Genomic DNA, 13136 nt, shown 5'->3' with positions numbered 1-13136 from the left:
GGAGGGGTCCAAGTATATTACTGATATACTTTTAAGTTGCTCTTCCTATTATTTGTTTCTTTTGTAGGCTGATATCCTTTGGAACAGTATGATCTCCTGGTTGCTGAGAAACTTTTTGCATTCTTCAATACCATGAAGTTTGTAAGTCACTTTCCTTCTCGGTGTATTTGCTTTGGTTGCATATAATTGGAGTACATATTGACATCATATTCATGAATTCCAACATTTGCAGACATGTTTAAGTGAGGGCAAGGGATATCATTTCCCACCATGCCATATAGTTAATATATGTGGTTTTCGGGTGTTAATTGATTGCCCTTTGGACCTTTCAGCACTTGCCGTATTTTCTCCGCTTCCAACTGTTATTTCTAACCTGTTTGATGAAAAAACATCAAATGATGGAGGCCAATGTTCATCAAATTCAGAGTCCGTTAGACAGGAAGTTGCAGAGTCTTTTGATTCCAAAAGTTTGATACAGGCTGAGCCTTGGTATAAAACTGTGAAAAGCTTGCAGCTTTGGAGTGTTCATTCCCTGGATGTGGTACTAATCTCAAGTCCGACGGGTATGCTCGGGTTACCATTTCTTACCCGAAACAAAGACTTCAGAGCAAAGGTGCTAGATAAGATATTTTTCTTGCATTAAAGTACGATTAATCTTATGCTGGTGAATAACTTTTTGATGTGGTTATCTCATCAGATATATGCAACGGAAGCAGCTTCCAGACTAGGGGAACTGTTGATGGAGGACCTCGTGTCCATGCATATGGAGTTTAGACAATTCTATGGACCTGAAGAATTTGGTTGCCCTCAATGGATGGCATGGGAAAAACTTGAACTACTTCCTATGGCACTAAAGGATATTGTTTTAGGCAGTGAAGGGACAGAACTTTGTGGATGGATGTCCATTTACAGGTAACACTTCTTATTTCATTTAATAGAATGTTCTGTTTTTGTCACATTTCTTGTGGATTGATTTTCGTCAGTTAGTGTGTTCAACTTGCTAGAAAAACTCTGCTACTTACCCCTATGTTTGTAAATGTTTTAGGTGATACAAACACATAGAAAGAACATGCCTTAAAAAATGAGGAAACACGATCTTATATTTTTTTTCACCTTCATCCTAAATTGGATTCACTAGTTTAAGTCAGTCATAGTCTTCAATTATTTCTATGAACTTGAGTATATGCTTTTGCACATGAGTTGTCTGCTCAATAGAGTGGACATTACACTGGGACATGAAAATAGTAAGACTTTCAGCTTGGGATGGGAGTGGAAAGTATGTAGCAGCCAGTTCCATTTCAGTACCATATATAATTACATCTGGATGGATATTTTCCGTTGCAAACTTACTGACTTAAAAATGTACAGTTACAAGTTCTGTTACGAATTTGACCGTTCACCCCACAGTCTGAAAGAAAAGGACCTGGTGCTCATAGCCAGTAGTCAAAAATGAAAAAGGAAGCAGATAAACTTTGAAGTTCTATGTGTTTGTTATGGGTTTGATGTTTATAGATCCGCAAGTAATGAGAAAAATTTTCAGTGCAGCCGATATAAAGGGTTGCATGGAGAAGGTTCAATCTGTTAAGTATGCTGAAGAAGCCTGCTATAATGGCTCATTGACCATAAAGGCATTGAGTTCTGGTTTGGAGATAGGTGCTTGTAATTGGAATATTCTAAGTCCAAGAGGAAGCATTAGTTATCTTTCTGGCTCAGTTTTTGCATCAACAACTGCAACCGGTTTTGATTACAAAGCTCTTAAAGGAAGTGATATTCTATTATATTCAGACTTCACAGACTGCAATGATGTTGATAGCGAAAAGAACAATTTCCCTCTTGCTACTGGCGGCTGTTCCTATTCAAGGTACATTCCTTTTGTAGTATATGGAAGATTATACATTCTACTGAAGGCTAATGGCATGCATATGTGAGATAAGATTTATAGCTATGTTTTTCTCTTTTTCCTTTCAAGGATTATCTTCTCCTTTTCTCCATCCATCTTTTGGTTCATCTTTATTCATCTTCCTCCATATCATTACATATTTTTTGGAAGGGAATTAATGATCTTTGAAACTTGGAACATGCGCAGCGATATTGGTAGTTGTTCGGAAACAATTATTGAATCCTGGATTGATTCAAGCGAGTACACCAGAGAGATGGAAACGGTATCTTCTATATGTTCATGTGCTTTGGAAACTATTAGTGATGGAGGTTCAGTCCTTATTGCCATTGGACGGCCCGGAGTCATGTTGCAGCTGTTGGAGGACATGTCACTTTCACTAGACTCTTCAAATTTGAAGGTATGATGGAAGATTGCATGTATGCGCACTTATACCAATTCTTAAACAAGTGATTAGCTGCTTGTCACATTAATTTACTCTAGAATATTGGTACTTTGAGCCCAAAAGAAAGGTACCAAGATTGTGTTAAGGTACCAAGATTGTGTTCCTCAGTCCCCTTTTCTTGCAGTCTTGGGGTAGAAAATGCAGATAGTGCTGAAAAGTTTCACCTTGAGAAGCATCAAGTGGAATATTTCGCAAGATGAGGATTAGATATATTATTATAACTTGAAAAGAAAGGAGAGACAGATTTTTTGCTGCCATTTTTATTAGTTTGAAAAGAATTATATCTACCTCCTGCTTTTTGGGTTACAATAAAGCTAGTGCAAAGAATAATGAATACATTTTGTAGATTGCTTAAATCTAGTTGTTTTCTTGATTTCAAGTGATAAGGAAAAAGTGTATCTATGCACTTGTATTACATTTTTAAATTTCTGCCCTCCACCTTCAAAATGGAAGAGGAAAAAAAGTTAAAAGAAAAGATACACATAACTAGATATTCACATCAGTAGGTTAACATTTTGCTCCATATTTTCTTCTTTTTTTGTTTACTTTGTGGAAGATATGGAAATTTTAGGGTAGACAAAAGCAAGATGTTGCTATGCTTGTAGATACACAGATGCCATGTATTGAATACTGTTACATTTGTGATTGAATCCTTACCAGAACACTAGTTTAAAAAAGAGATAAGGACGTTGACTAATTACCTGCCGATATTTTCTAGAAAGCGCTGGTAAAAGGCATTATGGAGTATGCATTCTATTGCAGATAAGTTCAGCAGTGAAGAGGACTGGTGGCAGGTAATTCCTGCCTGCATTTGGTGGGCAGTTTAGAAAGAGAGGAACTCAAGACATTTGGAAGGCACTAGCAACCCCATCCCGAAAATTAGTTTAAAATTGTCTTAGTTTATTCTTTTTATGGGATAAACAGAACATTGGAGAATTTAGTAGATTCGATATAAAATTTATAAGCTTGTAAGTTTTCGGATAGGAGACCTCGTATACTTTTGAATGATTGTAAAGTTTGACAGCTTAACATCTCCTTTGTGTTTTGGTTATTAATAAAAAGTTACCTTCATAAAAAAGTAATAAAAGTTTCATCGAGTGTTTGGGAAAAAATGCCTGTGAACAAGAAAGTACATGGAAAAGTAGAAAATTTACAACAATATATGAATTTCATCTGATCTTCTATATATAAAGAAACTTCATGGGTGCACCTAAAAGATAGGATATATGAGGCTATTCCTCAACTATGCAATGTCAATTTCTACACCAAAGAAATAGAGGAGTTTTTGCCTTTGCATTTAATGTTACTAGAGGGCCAAAGGTAGTTTTTAATTGAGGATGGTAACAGCATAGCGGCACTACATCCAAAAGATGTAGTACCTATTCAAAAGTATTACATACTACATCAGTCCTTCTTCCTTCTCTATTTCTTACAAGTAGTCTAGTACATCAAAAATGTCTTTGGTTTGCACTAATATATCCTGTTTACACCAAAAATAAAACAAACCTAAGCAGTTTGTCTTGAGACTCTGAATGGCATTCTGCCTGTCTTCAAAACATCTGTGATTCCTCTCCTTCCACACTGTCCTCCCAATGTATGCTGGGAAAATCTTCCATCTCTTCTCTTTTGAACTTGCATTGCTATCGTTGTTCCAGGAACTCGAAACACCTCTGATGCTACCTGGTTTCACCCGGGTTTTCTTCTTAGGCAAATAAATATTCTCCATAATTGATCTGTCCATTTGCAATGTAAAAAGAGATGGTTGATTGTCTCCCTTTGTGCTCCACATAGAAAGCACCTTCTGCACAAATGGAATCCTCTTTTGTTGAAATTGCCATGTGTCAAGACAACTTCCTTTGCCAGTAACCAGGTGAAACAATTCACTTTGTATGGAATTTTGGTCTTCCAGATCATCTTCCATGACCAGTTCTCTTCTCTAAGGCTTGATAATTTTCGTGACTTATATGTTGATTTAACAGTGAAATTTTCCCGACTCTTCTTCATTCCATACCATGGTATGAAAACCGAGTATACTTTCAGGGACGAGAGATAGTAGCATTTGCCCCTATATCTTCCACTGCTGTTTTTTGGCCTTGCTGTTGGAGATGTAAATTCATAGTTGTAATATTAATTGTATTCCTGATAGTGTGAAGGAATGAGCATCGAGAGGCTCTTTGTCTCCCAGATATTATATGCACTCGTGGCCTATTGTCATCTGTTATGCAAAATGTTATATTTGAATCCCTCTCTGACCAATGCACATTAGTTGTGGATACCTAACTTTGCTTCAGCTGGAATATGTTTTTTATGAATTAAACTGGGTGTTTATGTGCTGTAGGTTCCTATATATTTAGTTTCTTCTGTGGCGGAAGAGTTATTGGCATTTTCCAATATCATACCTGAATGTCTGTCCAGTCAACGGCAAGAAAGAGTACTACATTAACTGATTATCACTGTGAATCTTGTGGTTTTAATCCTTTGCTGTCAACACAGAAAGTCACAAATAGAGATAATGTATTTTTGTTTGTTCTATGTGTGGATCCACAGTTCTATTCTAAGCCTGGGCCGCTATTCACTCATGTTCAGCTGTCAAATGAGAAAAAGCTCTTGGTATCTCCCGCAATACATTCATCGAAATTCCTGTAAGATATATTCTGTCCCCTCACGTTGAGATACTCTAAAGAAATGAGCACAGTAACCTGCTTATAAGCTTGCCGCAGACATTATGTTGGCTTTATTACACTTTTCTACTCTTTTAAATCTTTTGACTTCATTGTGGTATGTGGTTATTGAAAAGTAGATGTTATTGGAGGTGCTGTGACCTCAACATCATTGACCTAGTCTAATGTTATGTTCTCAGAACAAGTTGGCAGGAACCTTGCATAGTATTCTGTCCTCACTGGAGTCTGCGACTTGGGCCTGTCGTCCATCTCCTTCAACGTTGGTGTCAAGATCCCAACTCATTGCTTCTTATGGAGGTGCCTATCTGCTATATGATATTCATATATTCAGATCTCATGCACTTGGTGTTTTGACCAATGTGAGGCTTGACCATATTTTTAATGTATCATATTTCACAGGAAGGATATGATATCAATTTGGCTTTCTTGCCTTTTAAGCCGATGTCAATGAAGTACGGTTTATGTTCATTCATCTCTGGGATGAAGTAAGCTTACTCTTTTTGATCCCCATATCTCATGTGTAGCTGATAGCACTTTAGCTCTTTATACTTTTTATTGTGCTATATAGGTAGTTTATTCGCTAAATTTGCAAGAACAAGGAATTAAGAGGTGCTATATGTAAAAGAAAGCAGATAAAAGATGCTTGTTGCAAAAGGTCTAGAATGTTTGATCGAAAGTCCCTTTGCTGCTTACCACATGATTATCTTTTCTATGTACTTTGTAGGAGAGTTTTGGGAATTAATGAAGAACCATTAGATGTGCAAGGTTGCTCTTCTGGATAGTTTAGGAACTGTTCCCTTTTAGCGTGAGTTGATATATCCAGTAAACAACAAAGTTGAAATGTTTACAGTTTTATTTCTCGTTTAAAGGAGGCTCGGAAGATACAGTTTTTTAGTCATAATTATAAAGTTCACTCAAGAGTCATTGTTTCTGTTTTATTTCAAGTAGTACGGATCTGTAGCTCTTCAAATTACTATTCTGTCTTCGACTCATTACAAATACAAACCTCATTTTCTGTTTGCAGGCTACGGAAAGTCATACCTTTACTAAAGATACTACAACCTAAACATGTGCTGGTAGGCTCTCTCTCCCCTCCCCCTCTCTCTTCTGCTCTAAGAAACTGAACTGTTCAACATGTTCTCCTAACTACTGCCTATCTTGCTCATTTCAGGTTCCTGAGAGCTTGAGGCCCCATATTAGCTGTTGCAATCCCAACTTTTCAGTCTGTTATTTCTCTGAAAATGAAACTGTAATTATGCCTAAGTTGAAAAGTTATGCAGATATGGACATTGCCATGGATTCGGATTCGAAGGAAAAAGAAGAACAATATATTGCAAAATTAAAGGGAGAGTTACTCGTTGAGCAGGGAAAACATCGGCTTGTTCTTGAAAACAAGCTAGTGCTTTCTCTACAAGTTAAGGGTAGAGTTGACTTGGACTCCCTTCTGACGGCTTTACAGAAGATGGGGATGAAAGTAACTGCAGAGCATGCCCAGAGTACTGATGGACCAGAAAATGTATCAATTGTATACATCTCGGAGCCCAAAGAAGCCTTGATAGAGATTACACCAACTCGGACCATGATAAGCGTTGCTGATGAGACTACATCTTCCCTGGTTTCTGAGGCTGTTCGTAGCACTTTAGTTTGTTTCTAATTAAAGATGCCCTTATATGTACCTAGATGCCAATTGTATTAACCAGTTTTTAGCTTTGAGGAGAAAATGATTGTATTAACCAGTTTTTAGCTTTGAGATGAAAATGATTTTCTTATAAACAAAGTTGAAATGCCAAAGTAGTTTGTACCAGATAAATAACTATTCCATTTTGGAGTCATTTTTCTGATAAATTATGTAAACATGTGCTAGTTGGGTTTATTCCACAAAATTATGTAAACATGTGTCCGGACCAGTTTTCGCACGTCTCGAAATGCTACCTCTCTGAAACCAGCTCTAATTTCTATAATTTTTTTTATAACTGCGGTGTTTGGGCAGCTTTTGAGTATCCCGAAACGCTATTTATCTGAAAACTGCTCTAATTTCTACAATTTTTTTCAAGGTTGGTTTTCTTGGAAGAGCTCACGAAGTGAAAAGGCGTTTTACGAGAATTTTTTGATGGAATTTCAATAACAAGGACACCCAGAATATACAAAGAATTTAGGGATTTCATCATTACATCCTACCGTGAAGAAGTGGGGTTTGATTAATTCTGACCCAGGTAATGTGGCGGCAGCGGTTAGTGGTGTTGCGGAGGAAGAGGATAAGGAGGATGATAAGTGGAGGATTAGGGTTGAAGAAGGGCCCCACATGGGGTTAGGGTTGTGGCAGCTCCGCATTCTTTGAAATCACTGGTACCTGTGAGGGAACCAGTGGTTATTGGGGATGGAGGTGGTGGTGGTAGGGTGGATGGTGTAGTAAAGGTGACGTCTTTGGCGTTGTATTCGGATGTTTATGGGGAGTTGGTGGGGGTGGAGAAGAAGGCAAGTGTGGTGTGTGAGAGCTGTAAAGTGCAATGTGCTTCGGGTTATTATGAGTACAGCAAGGTACAGTGTGCAATTTGACTTCATTCTTTGCTGTTTTTTTTTTCATGATTGACTTGATTACTGCAAGGTACATTGTGCAATTTGCCTTCATTCCTTGCGTTTTTTTTTAATTGACTTGATTACTGGTTACTTGGTAGTACTATAGTTTAATTGCTATAAGAGATGGAATACATGGGTAAAGTTGCTGCCATGTGACCAGTGGAAACAACCTCTTGCAGAAATGCAAGGTAAGACTGCGTACAATAGACCCTTGTTGTCCGGCCCTTCCCCGGACCCCTTGCATAGTAGGAGCTTAGTGCATCGGCTGCCTTGTTAGAGTGATAGAAGCACAGTTTGGTGTTCAAGAAATATCCTTTTGAACTCGAAATTGAAACGAGGAATATATGATCAGGAATTAATGCATGATATGTCTGATTAGTTTTATTTTGTAAAAGCAACGCGTATCTTGTGGACTTGGTAACTGGTTGTTTATGTTATTTCTGTTTGCTTGTAGTAAGTGAGCCGTTGCAGAAATCTTTGTTGAGAGGCAATTTGTGTGGCTGAGTACTCAAAATGCTATTCTGTAGAACTTAGATGAGCTGCAATTTATAGTTTGACTTTGTTTTTTCTTTCTTCTATAGTTACTTTTGGTGCTTTTCAAAATTGTATATATAACAAAAGACAAAAAAAAATGTTAGGAGATATATTAAGCTTTAACCTCAAGACACAAAATACCCTCTGATGAAACATCTTTAACGATGTTTGCTAATGTTTTGAAAACCTTACAAGGTGCTGCCTCTTCAAATCATAGACCACATTTCTTTGTTTTGCACTTGTTTGTCAATTTCTTACAGTATTTTCCGTCTTAGATCTTGTAATAAATAAGATGTGTATGTCGGTGAATGGATGATTTTCCAGGTTGATCTCTAGCATATGTCTTGTACTTTTAAGGGAAAAGGCATAAGTACCCCAGGCTACCACCAAAGTTCTAGGGACATTCTATATCATTACGGTGGTAAACCCATGAACTATTTTAAAGTGTAACGAACACACCCTTAAAACGTGATAGTCCCATCTATATTAAGTTGTGCATTACACACACTTGACAAAATCATTTTATTAATTTGATTTCTGCCCTTTTTTTTCTTGTTTCTTTCTTCATTCTTTCTGCTCACCTTTGGGCTTTGACTAGTAGCTACAACATCTCCATGGAAGGCCCTCAAGCTTTCTAAGGGAGTTAAAACTTCACCAGAATCAACTTTCTACTTTATATTTTCATTCTCATCTCCATTTTCACCCTTTTTTTCACTTCCAAATTAACTAAATCCTCAGCCAAATTCATTCCAAAGATCTGACATTAGGAACCCAAGCGAAATGAATATCAAACGTTCTATCGCATATCCTAATTTCTAGAAAGAAAAATAACTCAAACTTATCAAACTAGTCGGAAAGGTTTTAGTTTGCTATTTCAAATGTGATTTCCTGTGGGAGATGGAGTCCATTTTTTCCAGTGGGAGAAGGTTTACCGATAATGGAGTTTTGTGATTTCTCCACATATCTGGGTTTCTTTTACTTCCCATGTGTAACATTTTCTTGGAAGTGTGATTTGTATGTGTGTGAGAAAGAGAAAGATGAGTAGAGGATTGAAAAACACCGGAAAAAAATTTGCCGATGACTTCTGTATCTAGTGAGCATGCGAGAAAATTAAATGTTTTTCTATAAAATGAAAAAATAGTAAAATTGAACAAATTTCACAAAGAAAGAAAGGAAAATAATTCAAAAGACATTAGCTTAAGTTGTTTCCATTTAATGAGATTTTAAACTTATTTTTCTCCTCTCACATGCCTCCTAGAGATTGAGAACATTCTCTGAGTCGCCTCAGCACTGAAGGATATATTTATTACAATTTGAAATAGTTCGGGGGGAGTGGGGAGGAAGGGTAATAGGATGTAAAGGAAAGGTGTGTCCAGTTTTGGGGGATATTTATGCCTTTTTCCTAAAATAAAGTTATGAATGATGCCAAAAAAACGAAAAATAACTTGAAATCTACAAGATGCTTGAAAATTTGTATAACCAGAATAGCAGCTGTCTTGATTGCTTTCTCTTTGTTTTTGTCAGGATGCGAGCATTAATTTATTCGAGAAACGTTTTAAAAGTGGTAATTATGACAAGAACAAATTGGTTATTATAGATGAAGCTGGCCAAGCAATTCAACCATCGTCTTGGATACCAATCTTGCAGGAGATCAATTCCAGCTTGCTCCTGTAATCCTTTCTAGGAAAGCCTTAGAAGGTGGTCTTGGAGTTCCACTACTGGAGAGGGCAGCGACTTTGCATGATGGGATGCTGTCGACAAATTTACAACACAGTACAGAATGAATGATGCCATAGCTATCTGGGCTTCAAAGGAGATGTATGGTGGATCTTAACATCATCTCCAGCTGTTGCTTCTCATCTACTGGTGGATTCTCCTTTTGTCAAGGTATGAACGCTTTACCATTGCATGTCATTTTCATTACACATATTAACTGATGATTTGAATTCTGATACCTTATTCTACTTTTTATTCTTCCCACAAGTCCAAAAGAGGATGTTATTCTTCCCACAAGTTCAAAAGCGGATGTAGGCTCCTTTCTTTGAGATTGAGGTGTAGAGATTCTTCTTGTGGTAGCCATGGGACTTGAAACTCTTTGAGTCTTGATCCCTGTGATATCATGGAACTGTACGAACACCTAATCTAAAAGTTTAAACCCTTAAATAGTATTTTGGTCTAAACTCCTAATTCACAGTCTTACCGGATATTCTTTCTCCTCAACATCTTGTTAATTGATTTTGGTACTCAACACATGCTATGCTTAGAAATAAAGTTGCTGTTGAACCCTTTCTTGTGGAGTTACCATTTTCGAAATGTGCTAGGTGCTGCATTTGATTGTTCTTGGCACTGCCTAACAATATTAGTCAGGGATATTTGCTTGTTCGAAACTTTAGCATGTCATTTCACCACCAAGTATATGGTTACAGAAAGCATTCCTTTTGATGATTTTAATTCTTCTAATTTCTGCATTCAGCCCACATGGATTACTGTGTCCGCTGTTATTGCTTGATACGAGAATGCCTTACGGAAGTTTATCAGTTGGTTGTGAAGAGCATCTGGACCCTGCTGGCACCGGCTCCTTTTACAGTGAAGGGGAAGCAGATATCGTTGTTCAACATGTATTCAGTTTAATTTATGCTGGTACGTGCTCTTTAATTTTGGTTTTCTCTGCAAATGATAATTGATATGTCCTTTAATTTTCTTGAAAGTAGTCATAAATGAAACTTCCATGATGAGAGCTTTTGTGGTTCAAGCGACAACTGAACAAAGTATGCATTTATTGCATTCACTTATTAAATATGTTGCATGCTTCCTGTACATCCACCAGAATGGCCTAGCTTAGCAGGACTCCTGGTGATGGACTGATGACAACTTGTATTTTCTGGTTATCACTTATACCAAGTATATGCTGAAAGTAAAAGCTCATGAAATCTCAATTGGAACTGCACATTTCTCTCTAATTCAATGCCGATGGCTGATTTTTTTTCCTTTGTACATGAATCCCATTCTCTTACAACAATTAAGCTTAAAGAAAAAGGTTTTAGAGTAATATATAGCCAACGATTTTAATTCCCCTTTCATATGGCTGGAAGAACTGTTTGACAAAAAGTTACTCAACCAGGACATTTTTATATCTATCGCACCAAATCCCCCATTCTTCGAGAAGCTGAAGACCTTTAACCTTGCTTAGATGGTTATTCCTTTTAAGTTCCTAGAAGGTTGTTCCTTTCATGTATATGCCTCTACATCTCCCTAGAAGGAAGTTTCTTCAGTATTCTGTAGAGCCATATACCATGATGTTTCAGTTGATTAGTTTATATGGATGATAATTATGCCACCTCCAAAACTTAGCTGAATGAAAGAGTTAATCAGTACTATTGCACTTCCCATAAGCTCAAGATATTCGTGGAGATAATTTCTCTCCTAATATCTTCTGCTGACTGAATCAACATAAACTATACTTCTCGGCATGTTCATAATTCTTCATCCACGTATCTTGGATGAGCTAATGAAGGCATCCTTATCACGTGAGATGGAGGACAATTTTTGTACTTACATTTGGAGAATTAGTATGTCCTTTCAAGTTTCAACATTTGTTGCTTCATGTATCATAAATCAGGATAGATAGTTTAAGTACCAATTATCTTCTGCAGGTGTTCCTCCTGCAGCCATTGCTGTACAGTCTCCTTACGTCGCTCAAGTGTAACTACTTCGAGACAAGATTGATGAGATTCCAATGGATACTGGTGTTGATGTTGCAACTATTGATAGTTTTCAAGGTCGTGAAGCGGATTCTGTGATTATATCCATGGTAGGCTGTCACTCTACTGATGAGTTACATTTTGACATGCTTCTGTGGAGATGGCTCTTTCGTTTCATTCTAATCTCTGCCTTGATAAGTATCTTTTAAGTAATCAAAGTTCTCCTATAGGATATTTCGTGATATCCTCTGATATAATTAGTGAAAAAACAGTAATATCTGCTTGGATGCTCAATTGCTATTGGCGAAGTTATTTGAGTGGAATATATAAGTGCATGCTTATATAATTTTGCTTGATGATGCCTAGGTGCGATCAAACAATTTGGGGTCCGTTGGCTTTTTAGGGGACAACAGGCGAATGAATGTTGCAATAACAAGGTAGCGCAAGCATGTAGCAGTCGTCTGTGACAGTTTAACTATATGCCACAACACATATTTAGCCAGGCTGCTTCGTCATATTAGAATATTTTGGCAAAATAAAGCATGTTGAACCTTGCAGCTTCTGGGAATTTGGCCTTTGTATGGATCCAATGCTGCCTACTACCAGTTAACTTTGAAAGAGTTCCACACCACCAAATTTTCAATGCTTCTGTCCAACCCCTGGCTGACTAGGCGGACGCTCAGATACATTGTTGCTCTTGTTCGGTCTACAGATTATATATTCAGGTGCTTCAAGCAATTCAGATTTTTGACCAAAAGGGCAAACACGGGGTAATTTTCATTTGTATATATAAATAATTCAAAGAACAACTTTGTGAAAAGTGTAAATGTATATATATTCATACAGCTCCAATGTCTATACGATTCTTGATTGTTTAGCTCATGTTAATGATTTTCCTTGTATTTGAATCAGCATGTGGATCTTGTTTAAACAAGGATCAATATTCATTCACTTCAGGAGTAGTTCATATATATGAAGAAGTACCTGTTGGATACCTTACTGCTACAAGATTCACCAAATATGTACATAAGGAATTTTTTTCTTAAAGAAAAAATATTTCCAATAGGTCAAACACCACGTGAAAAATAATGCAAAGTAAACATCAATTTTGAATGAGAAGTAACACATTAAAACCTCTATCGTCTTATGGGAACCAAGTTTTCAAAAGAAATCTATACTTTGCACAAAATCTTGTGAAAGCTACTTCACTGCATGCAGTGTAAGCAACACAGGCAGTGGGGTGGAAAAGGGATGTTAAACAGACTTCTTTATAACAATTGCAACAACGTTTCACTATAAAT

At 37.1% G+C, this 13136-nt stretch overlaps 1 protein-coding gene across 5 annotated transcripts in view; it reads left to right on the top strand.

The window, feature by feature from the left end:
• Window positions 1-12749, top strand: part of LOC107862889 (integrator complex subunit 9 homolog) — a 17178-nt gene extending 4429 nt beyond the window's left edge. The window contains exons 3-19 of one of the 5 annotated variants that reach the window (XM_047409563.1): window positions 68-141; window positions 233-613; window positions 698-912; window positions 1541-1861; window positions 2087-2297; window positions 4681-4773; window positions 4890-4984; window positions 5203-5320; window positions 5423-5508; window positions 6048-6099; window positions 6195-6225; window positions 6304-6650; window positions 7078-7561; window positions 9659-10021; window positions 10608-10774; window positions 11788-11945; window positions 12202-12749. In XM_047409563.1, the coding sequence (XP_047265519.1) occupies window positions 133-141; window positions 233-613; window positions 698-912; window positions 1541-1861; window positions 2087-2297; window positions 4681-4773; window positions 4890-4984; window positions 5203-5320; window positions 5423-5508; window positions 6048-6099; window positions 6195-6225; window positions 6304-6650; window positions 7078-7134 (2016 nt within the window). In that variant the 5' untranslated portion in view covers window positions 68-132 and the 3' untranslated portion in view covers window positions 7135-7561; window positions 9659-10021; window positions 10608-10774; window positions 11788-11945; window positions 12202-12749. Of the gene's footprint in view, window positions 1-67; window positions 142-232; window positions 614-697; window positions 913-1540; window positions 1862-2086; window positions 2298-4680; window positions 4774-4889; window positions 4985-5202; window positions 5321-5422; window positions 5509-6047; window positions 6100-6194; window positions 7562-9658; window positions 10022-10607; window positions 10775-11787; window positions 11946-12201 lie in introns of all 5 variants that reach the window. The other 4 variants (XM_047409560.1, XM_047409561.1, XM_047409559.1 and 1 more) reach the window with 4 other exon arrangements.
• Window positions 12750-13136: the final 387 nt, after the last annotated feature.

The sequence above is a fragment of the Capsicum annuum genome, chromosome 3, assembly GCF_002878395.1.
Source record: "Capsicum annuum cultivar UCD-10X-F1 chromosome 3, UCD10Xv1.1, whole genome shotgun sequence".
Taxonomy (NCBI): domain Eukaryota; kingdom Viridiplantae; phylum Streptophyta; class Magnoliopsida; order Solanales; family Solanaceae; genus Capsicum; species Capsicum annuum.
This window is presented reverse-complemented; position numbering and strand designations above follow the sequence as displayed.